This window comes from Pseudopipra pipra, chromosome 6 (assembly GCF_036250125.1).
Source record: "Pseudopipra pipra isolate bDixPip1 chromosome 6, bDixPip1.hap1, whole genome shotgun sequence".
Lineage (NCBI taxonomy): Eukaryota > Metazoa > Chordata > Aves > Passeriformes > Pipridae > Pseudopipra > Pseudopipra pipra.
The window spans coordinates 48820338-48833782 of NC_087554.1; the positions used below are offsets into that span (position 1 = coordinate 48820338).

At 40.7% G+C, this 13445-nt stretch overlaps 1 protein-coding gene across 2 annotated transcripts in view; it reads right to left on the bottom strand.

The window, feature by feature from the left end:
* Nucleotides 1–2319: 2319 nt before the first annotated feature.
* Nucleotides 2320–13445, bottom strand: part of FBLN5 (fibulin 5) — a 45184-nt gene continuing 34058 nt past the window's right edge. For both annotated transcript variants that reach the window (XM_064658989.1, XM_064658990.1), the window contains exons 6-11: nucleotides 12595–12711; nucleotides 11539–11658; nucleotides 8690–8812; nucleotides 8031–8157; nucleotides 4964–5159; nucleotides 2320–3177 (exon numbers count right to left, since the gene is read on the bottom strand). In XM_064658989.1, the coding sequence (XP_064515059.1) occupies nucleotides 3016–3177; nucleotides 4964–5159; nucleotides 8031–8157; nucleotides 8690–8812; nucleotides 11539–11658; nucleotides 12595–12711 (845 nt within the window). In that variant the 3' untranslated portion in view covers nucleotides 2320–3015. The remainder of the gene's footprint in view (nucleotides 3178–4963; nucleotides 5160–8030; nucleotides 8158–8689; nucleotides 8813–11538; nucleotides 11659–12594; nucleotides 12712–13445) is intronic.

Below are 13445 nucleotides of genomic sequence, written 5' to 3' on the forward strand. Positions count from 1 at the left end.
TAGGAAATGGAGAGTTTAGATGTTGTAAACTGCTACTAATTTATTATTTTGAGATTGGCATATATTTTGGCAAAATTTAAGTTGGCTGGAGTGATAGTGAGTGATGAAAGATGTTATGTCAGTTGAGAAGTGGCTGAATTCCTTTGTTTCCAGACTTTCCACCTTTTTTTTTAAGGCACAGACTGTTTATATAGAAAGTATAATATTGTTTTATGGGTATTTGCTGGATCCTGCTAAAACCAAGGATTCAAGCTTTACTCTTTTAACAGTGTTTTGTTATGGAATTCCTCTGGGTTTTGATGTTTCTAAATTAGGGTTAAATCAGGTTGGTATGTGGGGGCCATGGGAGAACAGACCAGAAGTGAGAAACTGTCTGATGTCTAACAGGGTGTGCTTCCTCTCCAGGAGGTGATGTGATGATAGGAAGAAAAGGCCTTCTCAACTGGACATGAAGAAGCCATAACATAGAGGCACAAAGGGGGGCAAAAAGGGGCTTTTAAGCACTAGGAAAATGTAAGAGTTTGACATCTTCAATGCAAGGTCCTGCCTGCCCCTTGTCTGCTCTCTGGTCCACCAGAGCCTGCATGTTTCCCATGTTTTACTTCCATCACCTGGGACACATGAGCACTTTTAGACCAATGGTTATAAACTAGCATTCCTCCTTCCTGATCATCTCTATTTTTCCCGCCAAGACTGTGGTATTTGATGAGACATGATACACTCAGGAAACAAATTCTTGTTTGTACTATTTCTCTGCCCATTTCCTTTGCATTCATCTCCTCCAAGTCAGCTACTCACAAAACTCATTGGCTTCCTGCCCTCAGCTTGGCCCACTAAACCCTGGAGTCAGACTCCAGCCTTTTTGTTTTTACAATAAAGGACAGCCTTGTACAGAGCTCTGAGCTGCAGCATCCTGGGATGTCGTAGCAGCACAGAGAAAACCTTTAAACCATTAAGAATCAGAAGCTGCTCAACTCAGCATTTTCTTGCTGAGAGCATCAGGGCTTCCTTCAAGCTGAGTACAAGGAAAAAGATGGGACTCTACTACAGCTAGGGAAAAACAATTCCAGACTAACTCACAAAGCTTTCTAGGAACAAAAGGCCATTTTTTGATTATGTCATGCAGTCTGTGTTGTGATAACTTTCCAAGTCTGTATTCTCCCATTTAATACTCCACTTTAATGAAGACAACATAAAGCTGCTACTCTGCTCCTGCCTCCTTGCATTATAATCTTCATAAACTCCTCCCAAGTAGCACTGAGCACTTCCAGTCCTCAAAAAGACAAAGCAAATGTTATCTTTCCGGCCCTAGCAATGCTGGAGAGCAAATAAGCCAGTAAGAAAAAATGAAGCAAAAGAGCTGTGTTAGGCAAATTTAAGAACAAGGCATAGGGATCCTCATCCCGACTAAAATAAAAGACCAAAGTGCCAATGGCTTCAACAAGCATTATACCTTCAAACTATACAATTTTCAATTTTTTTTTCAAACTACTAAACATATATAGAGATTTGGCTTAGCACTGAGAGGCCTCAGCTGGAATACTTTTAACAGTTTTGGGCACTGTGCTTCAAGAAAGATGTGAACCAACTGGAGAGAATCCAAATGAGAGCAAAAAGAATGATCAAAGGTCCAGAAAATGTGATGTATGAGGAAAGACCAAAAGAATTGGGTTTGTTTAGACTAGAGAAGAACAATCTGAGGGGAGACATGACAACAGTCTTCAGACACGTTAAAGACTGCTGCAAAGGGGAAGATAAACTGTTCTCTATTTCTAATGGAAGTAGACTAAAAAGCAACAGATTACAGTACTGGAGATTCAGATTGGACTTTAGGAGAAATTTTATATTGGTTACAGCAGTTATACCTGAGAAAACAATGCCTATGCAAACTGTGGGATCCCATTGTTTGAGATGGGGGTATTGCTGCTTTGTGGTAGAAGCATGAATGATAAAGGTCCTAGTCCTTTTCAGCTTGTTTCCCCCAATGTTAGGAATGTAGGAGAGACAGTGCAGGTGAAAAGAACAATTCATTTTTTCTGAAGGAATTTGGACACCTCTGACCTGAGTACTCTTTGAACAGGAGATTAGTTGCAGCCGTAACTACAGAGATGGTATTACTACCTTGTAACCATTAGAAACTGTTTGCAACTGTCACACTTAGGGAAAAATAAAATTCTGATTATCTGCTCCAAAGTCCCTACTTATTCTGGAAATTATTCTGGCAGTGGAAGCCTGTGTCAAAGATCTTGAGTACAAATAAGTATACAATCCTAAATGTTGTGAAACACACCATCCAGTGATAGATTTCTCTAAGCTCTGTTATATAGAAAGATTTAATATAGGAAGGAACCCAAACATGTGACACTTTGTAAGAAAGTAAAAGATTACATAGTACAACATGTATTTTGGAATGAATTTACAATGAATTTTAACTATAAAATAGAATCAAAGAAAAAACAGGTGAAACTAAGACAAATGCAGGGTGAATTGAGACAAAGGGCCTGACTGATAATTCCAGAGATAATTGGGAATGCAAGTTAGGACTTCGGAGATCCCTTGTTTTGATAGGTGGGGATTTTGTTTCTGTTTCTGCTTGTTTGTCTGTTTTCCGTTTATAATGAAAAAAAATTAAAAAAAATGCAAGATTGCAAAAGCCAGCTTTTTCCTCAGTTTCTTTGGTGCTTTTTGCCAAGCAGCCTTGGAGCTACAAAGGTTCACAGTCTTTCACATAGACTTATGCCCTAGAAGTGTTTACAGCGAAAAGAAGAGTCCTTAAAATACATGACCACATAGAGAATCACATGGGATCTGCTGAAAATACATCTTCAGATGTCTGCATCCTGGTAGGGACTGTGCATGAAGAGGCCTCCCTGCTCAGACAGGCATAGGTCACCGGGTCTGTAGAGATAGTGATTTGGTTTGGAGCTGCTATATGTACTGGCTTTTGAGGAGAGAGTTCTGCAGAGGAGGAACTGTCTCTTTTGGTTTAATGTTTCCAGGGCACAAACTCAAGGTTTAGAAGGAGTACTGTGATACGAATATCCTCAGCCGGATGACAGAGCTTCCTCTGAAGTTGATGACAGTGTTAACAGTGATCATTTCCAAGTCCAACTCAACAGTACGGGGCCCCTTCACAGGGCGGGTCATCACCAGAGTAGCACTGATCGGTCCCGTTTGCTGTGCACAAAACAAGAGAAAGCAGGTGAGATTGCCAAAGCCAGCTCTTGAAAACTACTCTCTCACTATGGTCTTCAAGCAGCCAAAATAGATGTTTTCTGTTGCATTGTTTGCACTGCTGCAACTGATAGGACAGAGCTTTATTTCAGCATTTGGCTCCTTTTCAGGGTTTTATATGAACTATCACCTTCTACAGTTTGTAAAGCCTTTAAGAGCCCTGCACATAAAAAGAGCTATTGAACATAGACACTTGCTATTGCCCAAATGGAAAAAGATGAAAACGTGGATTTAGGGTATAAACAAGTAGTGTCACCTTTTTGTTTGTTTGTCTGTTTTTGTGAGATACTCTTTAGTTTGATGTAAAAGACAGTGTTACTGTGAAGCAGCGAACACTGAGAAGGGGTTATGTTAACAGAGCTTGGAGAACAGACATTCCCATGTGAACAGGGTCCAGGCTTGTGGGACATTGTGTATATTAATGGCACAAACCTCACACTCCAAAGAGAGCTTTGAATATGTGATGGCACTTCAGAAAACCAGTCCTTTATTAAATGGAAGCAGACCTTTGCAATGTCTGGCCAGAAAAGTGGATTACATGCATTTAAAAATCAGAACTGCTGACACTAAAATCAGAAACCTTGAAACTGGGTGTTTGTGTTACCTTTGATAAGAGCAGGCCAACATAGCCATCAGGAGGTGCTGGGTGGGCTGCCCAGTGCTGGGCCTGGGCCTGGTGCCTCAGTGTCCCTCCCACCCAGCTCTGCTTGCCCACCACCCAGGGAATGGCTGTGGGGTAACTCAGAACCAGCAAGCTTGGGCAATGGTGATGGGCTCTGGGGCCTCAGTGCCTGGTGGATTGGCCAGGATGAGGGGAAAATGTCAGTGGAACCAGTAATGACTTTACAACAGGAAAGCTCTTGTGAGATATAATGATTGTAACAGGACCATTTGTCAATTCGTGGGTTTGAAGCCTTTTCCTTTTCTGACAGTGGGAATCTGAGGCTCTTGTGAGAAATGTGTCCTGGAATCTATCCCACTACCGGTGTCCATGAGAGAGGGGAACTGTCAGTAGCCACTGAATGTGACTTTATGCGAATATCAGAGCCAGGTTTTGCCTACAGCTGAAAATTACCCTCCTCAGTGTCACCACCCCTCATGGAGGTGCCCCATTCTGTGCAGACACTCCCATCACCCCTGCATGTCAGTGGCATGGTAAGGATGACTGGAGAAAAGAGAGGTCTTCTGAGAAAAACTCAAATTAAAAAAACACAGGTAGTTATGTTTTCTCTAACAGGAAAATGTTCTCAGTGAAAAAAATGGATAGCAAATGAAAGCAAGGAACACAGAAAGTCAATTCCTGGCATAAAGGGGTGGGGTTTTTGCTTACTTTTGTGTTTTTCACAAGTTTCGATTTCCAATGAATAAAATAGACAAGAAACATTGAATCTTTTGGTGACAATTACTGATTGTCCATCAAATAAAAAACAGTTTGGCACAATAATTTCTCTTGAGCATGGGAGACCTGAGCTATTCTTAGGCATGGGTACAGCCCTGGGCTTTCCTAAACCTACTGTCTCATAGGATAAGTGTGTTTGCTTTGGGTAGGTTACTTTCCTGAGAGATCCAACAGTTCCTACAGATCAGCACACTGGTCTGCACGTCTGTATGTAAAAATGCCTCATAGTGAAGGTTTAAATGATATTGATTAAAAGATGACTTCTGCTATCAGGCCATTCAGCTAATGAGAAGATATTTCATATTTTCCCTCAATGAGTGCTAGACTTACCCGCATGTAGAATTCTCTGCCCTCATTCCCTGATTTGATTTGGAAGATGTAATAGGCTCCAGGATAGCGAGTTGTTGCTTGCATCTGAAAAATGTCCGAAGGCACAGACCTCCCAGACACCATGTCCATCACTCTGTACAGGATGGTGAACGGCTGATCTCTGCAACCAGGGTTTTCAGCTGGACACATGCAGCGGCTAATTGTCAGAGATAGAATTTTCATTAGGGGTTACAAATGTCTGTAATATTTGATTCTTTACATGCAAATACAGATGCATAAATAAATAAACAAAGAATATTGTTGACCAGCTAAAAGAATCAATGAAACTTGTAATAAACTTTCTCACTTTTAATATTCTCTTTGTTGCTATTCTGGCCTACTTATATCACTGCTTCCTTTTTCTTGTCTTCTAGGCCAAAATACCTTCACATTCTTTGTCTCCTTAGATCACTCAAAAATGTGTACTTTCTGTGGAGCAGCTCTGCAGGTATAGAATACTCGGTACATGTTTGTTCTGATAGTAATTTAAACTGAACTGTCCCCAAAATAATGTTAATTAATGGATCATTTTGCTGATAGTGCTACGTAAATGTAGTGCTATTTGTTTAGAAATATTTTATATACTACATGAGAACATACAGTGAGACATCTTGGATCCAAACAAAGCTATAACATCAAATGTAGAGCTCTAAGGAAGAAGAGGATAATGAGCCAAGTGTATGACACTTCCACCAACAGCCTAAAATTGGTTGTGACTCAGGGAATTCTTGAAGCAAAGATGTCTTCTTTGTATTCATCAGCTCTTAATACATTTCTTATCTATCAGCTTTTCGAGCTTTCCCTTACACACACATAAATGTCTGGCATCCAAAGCCCCCTGCAGTGAGGAGCTTCCACAGTCCCCTTCATCTTTCTCTGCATGGTGCCTTTTCTGGCTTTATCTTATACTCCCAGCTCTTCTGTTTGAAAGGAGTGCAGCCAGTCAATCCCTGCTCATCCTTTTCATACAATTCAGGACTTCATATTTGATCCTCTTCATAGCTGAAGTGTCCTAACTTAGTCATTTCTCAAAAAGAAGCTATTCCATACTTTTGATCATCCTCATTGCTCCTTATGAACCTTTGTCCAGTTATATTTCTATTGAGAGGAGGGGAAGGAACTGCACAAAGATGTGGTACATAATAGCATATGCCCCAAGGATATTCTCTACCTACCAACACCTCAAATTCAGGTTGCTTTTCTGACCTCTGGTGAGTACTGCAGATCATGGAACTAGAATAACCCTCAAATGTCCGTTTGGATGGATTATGATCAGATCAGTGCTCTTTATTGAATTTGTGAATTTGGGATTGTCTTTTTATTTTACATTCATCTACACTGAATTTCATCTGCCACTTTTATTGTAGTCATTGAGGCTTATTTTGCAATTTTTTTCTACTCACTCTTTTATCTACTGTCCTCAGATACCGTTGCTGACTTTGACCATCTCATGGTTTATTCTTTTTCCCAGGTTGCTTTTGATGGGCCATCTAGGTCCAGCTTAGACCTCTGAAGCAGAACTTCAATGTGCAATTTGACAATTTAATACTGTCCTCTATTTATTTTTTATCTTTCAGTCTCTTATTCTTCTGTTCCAGGGACTACTCTCTGTTACTTATGGCTGCTTAATTTCCATAATAACTATGTAAGAGTCTTTTCAGAAGCCTGTGGAAACCCAAACAGGCTGCATCAGTCCATGTGCCCTAGCCACATGCTGCTGATTTCTTCAGGGAACTTTAATAAAGTTGTGAGGCAGGATGTTTCTTTATAAAAGCTATGTTGGGGAATTTACTGGACAAGGGTCTTTTTGACTGTTTTTTCTATAAACCTCCACTACTGACACCAATTTCAGACAATTTATCTGGCATGGCCCCCATCAAGAGGCTTCTGGCATTGCAAACACCCAGTTCCTTCCACAGAAAACACAGATGCAAGGAATTCACTTGGCTTTTATCCTGACCACTTCTAGACATATGCCACAAATTAAATACAGTCCCATCTAGACACGAGCCAAAGCCACCAAACACAAAGCTCATAGATCAAGAGTTCTGCAAGCTGCTCTGAGAGGACTCTATAGTTGGGCTCTAGGGAATTTAGATACAGAGGCTTCAGATATTTCAAATTCCAGTCTAAGACTCTACCACCTCTGCGAGTGGGTAAACCTGGAACTGGACAAACACTATGTGTCCACTCTTCAGCAGGTCTAGTTCAGAAAGCAATATTTATGAATAAATTATAATGGAAAGAAGCTAATTCTTCCTCTCTCACCTTTCTGTGAAATACATTTGACTACCAAGCGATCCCAGGTAACTGGGTTTAGTGCAAACACTATGGATGAAATAATAAGGACTGCAATATAGAGAGATCCATCTGGGACTGAAATATTTTGAACCCCAGGCAAATACTTTCAAAAATGTAGAAGAAACAGGCAATTTTTCAAAATGAGGGATTTATTTTTTACTTGCTCAAATAATTCCCAGTTGAGACAGTAACAGTGCTAACAGCCCCATCCAGACATATCCAATTTCTAGACAAGGGAGATCAGTCTGTGAACTATTTGGAACTTTTGACCTTTAGCAATAGGAAACTACTTGTATCCTGCTATAATGATCATCTACTGTTTTAAAGTACTTCCCAAGCATAAGCTAGTTACCATTTACAGGAAATACTCATACTGATAAACAGACTGCATTTGAGCATATGTGAAGTTGGTTAGTAATGTAAGTAAATGTCTCTTATTACATCACAAACCTTGCTGTTTTCTCTACTAACCCATAACTTTTTTTCCAGTTAACTTCCCACACATCTGAGCGTGATATCATATCGTATCCCACCTGGTGACTTGGTAAGGAATTGCAATTTATTATTTTTATAAAGCTTACCGGTGGTGAATGCAGCAACAGCATGTATGTACAGCTCTCTAGACAGACTTCACGGCTGTGTCGTAATATTACATCTCATTTGGTTTATTCTAGATATGATTCTCACAGAGAGAAGTTGCTTTTGTGGCTGTGGGTATGTTACTCACTTCTCACTAATCTGGAGATAAGGCTCCTCACATCGTACTGGGTCTAAACATTTATATTCTCCTGGGATATTGAAACACGTTTGCTGCGCAGTGCAGGTGAAGTTTCTGTTTTCACATTCATTGATATCTAAAACACAAGGAGCAAGAGAAAGGCTAAAGCAGGGAAATATGTACAAGACATCACTCCAACAAACCCGTTTCCATCTTAAGGAATTGCCCCAAAATTAATAAAACCCTTGCACCATGAGAAGTGGCCTTTTTATAATTGTCTCCTCTTTAAAGATCAGTTTTTACCCCATTCATTTCTGCTTATTGGAGTGTTTCCATATGCCAAGTGCTGCAAAAAAAATGGAAAGAAGTTGGCTGCTCAAGCTTTCTGACCTTAGAGAATGGGAAAAAGAGACGTGCAGCAAAGGAGAGAGCATTTGAGGTCTTTCCTGTGTAGCTGTTTCCTAGTCAATAAAGTCTTACTTAAAACAACACACCAGTTCACCTCATTCACGTGATGACATTCTTGCCAGATTTACATAATTGGCCCTTAGGAGTATTTGTCTGCACAATGCCAAGACCAAGCATCTCAGTTCTTGAAAATCTCTTTCTAGACATGGGATCTATTTTCTAGTCCCCTCAGGTTTCAAACAGTACAGGAATGTTCTTACCTTGGCAGCTTCTACTATCGTCAAGCAAGTTATAGCCCGAAGGACAGATACAGTAGTAAGAACCAGGTCCGTTCACACATTCATGCTGGCAGAGGAACTCTGAGAAGCTGCATTCGTCCATGTCTGCAGTGGTAAAACAAAATTTAGTGTCTTTGGCTTTACTGTCAAAAGAGAGTCCCACAGGCAGGTGGCCATCTAGGCTACCCGCCCATCACCCCAGCTGGCACCCTCCAGCTCCCTAGAGCTCTGAAATAACCTGACAAAATGCTGTACAACAAGTTTTTGCTTAAACAGTTTTTCCTAGGAAAACCAAAGCTGCTGCTGAACACAATGCATGGCTTTTATTTATTTATTTTTCTTTTCTAATACCTGTCACCAGCTGGCCATGTTTTCAGTTCTGTTTTACGTCAGAGATAGAGATACTCCAACAACAAAGCTGCAACTGCAATTTGAAAGGAAAGACTTGGCAGTAGTTTTCTTCTCTTTTTTTTCCCCTTTTATTGGAGAGCAAGCTTCCCTTTCCCAGGGCCACATGGGTCCCAGCAGAACTCCTGCAGCCAGCCCCGTCTGTTTTATGTTTCTTAGCCTCTAGTCAGTTGCTTCCAAGTCATTCCAGCAAGACTTCAGAGCTCCTCCCAGCCTGGGTCAGACCTACTGGAAGGCCCAGCCATCTCCCCGAGACCCAGGAAACTAAGCAGTCTTTCAAAACTGATTGAAAGCAGAAACTGTGCTCTTTTCCCCTTGCAGTCGTGAATTGACCAGTCATTGTGTTCTGCAGAACTGTGCTCAGGTGAGAAAGACAAACTTCAGAGCCACACGTGGAGGCACGGCTGACTGAGGAGAAAACACATGCGAAGGTGCTAGACTGAGGGAGGCTGCCATTAATCATTTCCTTATTTCCCTGTTCAGGGGAAGAAAGAAACAAAGGCCAGAGCCCCAGCCAGGAACTCCCAAGTTCTTATTCCCAGCTCTGACATGTGGACTCTTCAAGGCGAATCACTTTTACTCTTCAGACTGAATTTCCCTTTCTTCTAAATTGGGCTCAGTCCATTTATCCACTTCTGGTGGGTTGTGCAGAGGGATTGGAAAGTATTTGAAGTTCAAATATGTTAAAGTAGCTTTATGGCTGAAATCACATTATCAAAAGGGAGATAAAAGGAACCCTACACATACATAGTCCTTTTATTGTGCAGGTTTCCCCAGTGAGTTTATTGAAATAAATACCTTCCTGACAAAATATGGACTGAAGGCTGACTTCATAAAGTGACTGAGATATCACTCACCCCCTGAAGGCATCCTAGCCCAGACCTCAAGCACATTGGATTTGTATGACCAGTGCCCAGCTGCTGTCAAGTGCTGAGGGGCTTAGAGCCCCAAGGGTCCTGCATTTCTGCTGCTGAGCCCACAGTGTTCCTAAACAATTTTGGCATTCTGCTGACTACATGGAAACAAAAAGATAGTAGGCATTTCAGAGCACATCTAATGTACTTGGAAGACCTCTGTGATTAGAAAATAATGATGTCAGGAAACCAGGTTGAAATCTCTGCCTCTCTCCTTGAACTGGAGCAGGGATGACTCCCATCTTCAAGGTAAGTTGGCTGCTAGGCCATGGACTAATCCAGCTCCTGTTGAAGTACATCTGAGTCCAGTCTCATGAGTGTTCTCCTAACCAGGCATTCCCTTTGCAAGCCTCAGAGGTGTCTAGCGATTATTTGTGAAGTGAAGGAAGCTCATCCAGAGAAATTTGACCTGCTTTGACAAACATTTTCTTGCATAGGATTGTCAGAAAAAGATTTTCTGCTCTAAATCTGGGTGGTGGAGAGTCCCTTTTGCTGGCTTAACTCTCAGACATAGATGAGGCTCAAGCACCACTTTACACGGCGTTGGAATAAACTTATCTGGTTTAGGCCCCCAAGTAGCTCAGGAGATGAGCACATAAAAAGGTGCAGGAGACCAACTTAGAAGAAGAAATTCCTTTAGAAAGCAGAAAACTTAGGTTAGGTCTTGCAGTCTAAATGTTAAATGCATAAGACCCTTTAAAGATTTAACCTTTGCTCTTTCCCTTATAATAGTTTTGCAAGGGAAAACATCTTGGGAAACTAATCTATACATACACTGCATCTCACACATCTTCTGTCTCTGAAACATCATGTTACACCTGTTCACTGTAACTTAAAATATAAGTATTTTCCAGTGCATTTTTCTTTCCAAGAAATATTTTATCAGGTTGTGGGAACATTAGGCAAAGAAATAAGTTTTACCTTCAATTAAAATAATAAAATAAAAACAAAACAAGAGAGGAAAACGTACAGTGATGTAAGCACAATTCTGCTATGTGCTGAACAGATCAGCAATAGCTGTACTAAGAAACCATATATTGTTTCTGAAGTGTAGCCAGAGCCATACAGGGGAAACTGGGAAAGGTTTCAGGCAGAAGTGAGCAGCCGTAGGAGTGAGAGGAATACATACATTCAACAGACAAATGGAAAAATGCTTTATATAACGTATTTCATTAATCATGGAAGAATGTTCTAGGACTATATCTACTTTCTCTAATAAAGCTTCCTGTTTAGCATTACAAAGTGCTTTCTTATGTTTTGCTGTTACCTTGGAGCTTTTGAATGTTTAGCTTATTTCTTTAAAACCATTTGCAGCCCTCCTCCACTGAGCTTTTCTGGGTATTTGCTGTGTGCTTTAGCTGGAAAGAAGATCATATGAGTTGTAGCTACCCTGCTGCTAACAATGGATGAAGGCAAAAAACTTCTTAAAAAGTATGTACAAAGTAATACCTTGGAAAAAGTAAACTTAATACAATTAAAGAAACCAAAATGATGAATAAAGACAGTTACCACTGCAGTTAACTCCGTCAGCTTCCAGTTCATAGCCAGGTTCACAGCGGCAGAGGAAAGAGCCATAGGTATTGACACAGGTCTGAGTGCAAGGGTTTTCAGTCGTACATTCGTTCACATCTGTGGGAAACCAATGCCAAATGCATCACTGATTCTCCCCAGACTCTATTTTCAATTTTTTACTGTAAAGCATCTCAAAGAGATTAGCTGTGCAGTCAGAATGCTTTGTTCTGAGAAAACATAACCAAGTCCGTGTTGTTTATTGGGATTCAGGCTGATGCTTGGGAATAGCATGTTGGAAACACAATGAAGCATTTTGGGAATGTCTTCAACCAAAAAAATAACACAGAAGATGGAGATGAAATATTTATTACAATTGTTTCTGGTTTTATCCTACAATTTTAAAACCATTGAACCCATACTGTCATAACAGACCTGAGAAGAAATGCTCAGTGTTTCCTGAGGAAGATAATGCAATGAGGAAGCACCCTCACGGAAACCTTGGGCTAAGGCAAAAGCAATTTTTTTTCCTTTTAGGACAGTAGCAGCTTCTGGCCATCATTAGGACAGACCTTTTCCTGCAGCATATGGGAAGATGCTCCGTCCTTCACTAAGAAGTGGCTCTGTGAAGAGTTTGAGTTGACTTTGATTGAGGTAGCACATCACAGCAAAAGGTGGTCTAATTGCTCAGGACCCCAGTCTGGAACCTGGGAGACTCTAACCTAATTTACTCATCTGACAAAGTTTTCCTGTCTCAGGTGGGTCACACAGGCTCAGATTTTAATAGTAAATTCAGTGCCTAAACTCTTGGCAATTTCAGTGATTTGAGTGAATTGAGGCTTGGGCCTCTGTGCATATTTCTCAAGATACACCCATCATGTTGCACCTGTACCCCTTCAAGGTACAGTGAAATTACAGAATATCTGTCTGACAAACCTATGAACATTTTCAAAAGCAACACTGGGAACATTACTTGTGTTCTTAAAACGAAGCAAATTTTAAGGATGTTGCTGGGCTGGGACCAAAGCCTTCAGTCATGGTTTACCATACACATACCTTGGCACGATCTTCCGTCATCATTAAGGGTGAAGCCTGGGTTGCAGGTGCAGGAGTAGGAGCCGGGCACGTTGGCACACAGCTGCTGGCAGTAGCCGTAGCGACATTCATCTATATCTATAGAGGGGAAGAATGAGAAGTAGAGTGGTCTGCATTTTCACATGCAGATACAAAGCAGTAAAAACACTGAGTTACCAGTACCAATAACACAGAAACAACCCAGTATACTGGTTATGGATGTAAGAGTCAAACTTCCAGGCGTTCAGATACAGAGCTATATTAAGATACATTTCCAGCCAGTAGAATATATAATATATTTTTATCCACATCTGACATCTATCAGTATGCCTGATGAATTGATAGTCATTGCTGTAATCTTCAGCTTAATGTGAATCAGGAAGCCCAGTCCATTCCTTTAAGCAGCTACCTCAAAGTATACCTGATACACAGCCCACCAGCACAAGCACAGCCAACATTGCTGAGAAATTTTGCCAGAATCAAGATAAAAACCTTTTTTGCTCCACATATACCAAAGCTACTCACTAGAAAAGCAGTGCCTCACTAGAAAAGCAGTGCTTGTTACTAAAGGCTTTTTTTTTAGTGAGGATATTCTTTTTCCCCCCAATAGTCACATTCACATTTTATATGAATTTTTAACTGACAAATTATAGACTGTGTAAACAGTTAATTTAATGCCAAAATAGCAGCTTGGGCTGAATTGCAGCATTAGCAATGCATGCAACTCACTGTTACAAGCACAGGAAAATGCTGTAAGACATGTTAGATGGTAAGTGTTAGAATTTTGCCCCGTGACTAAGAACTAAAATGAAACACCTGGAGTAGTTGTCCTT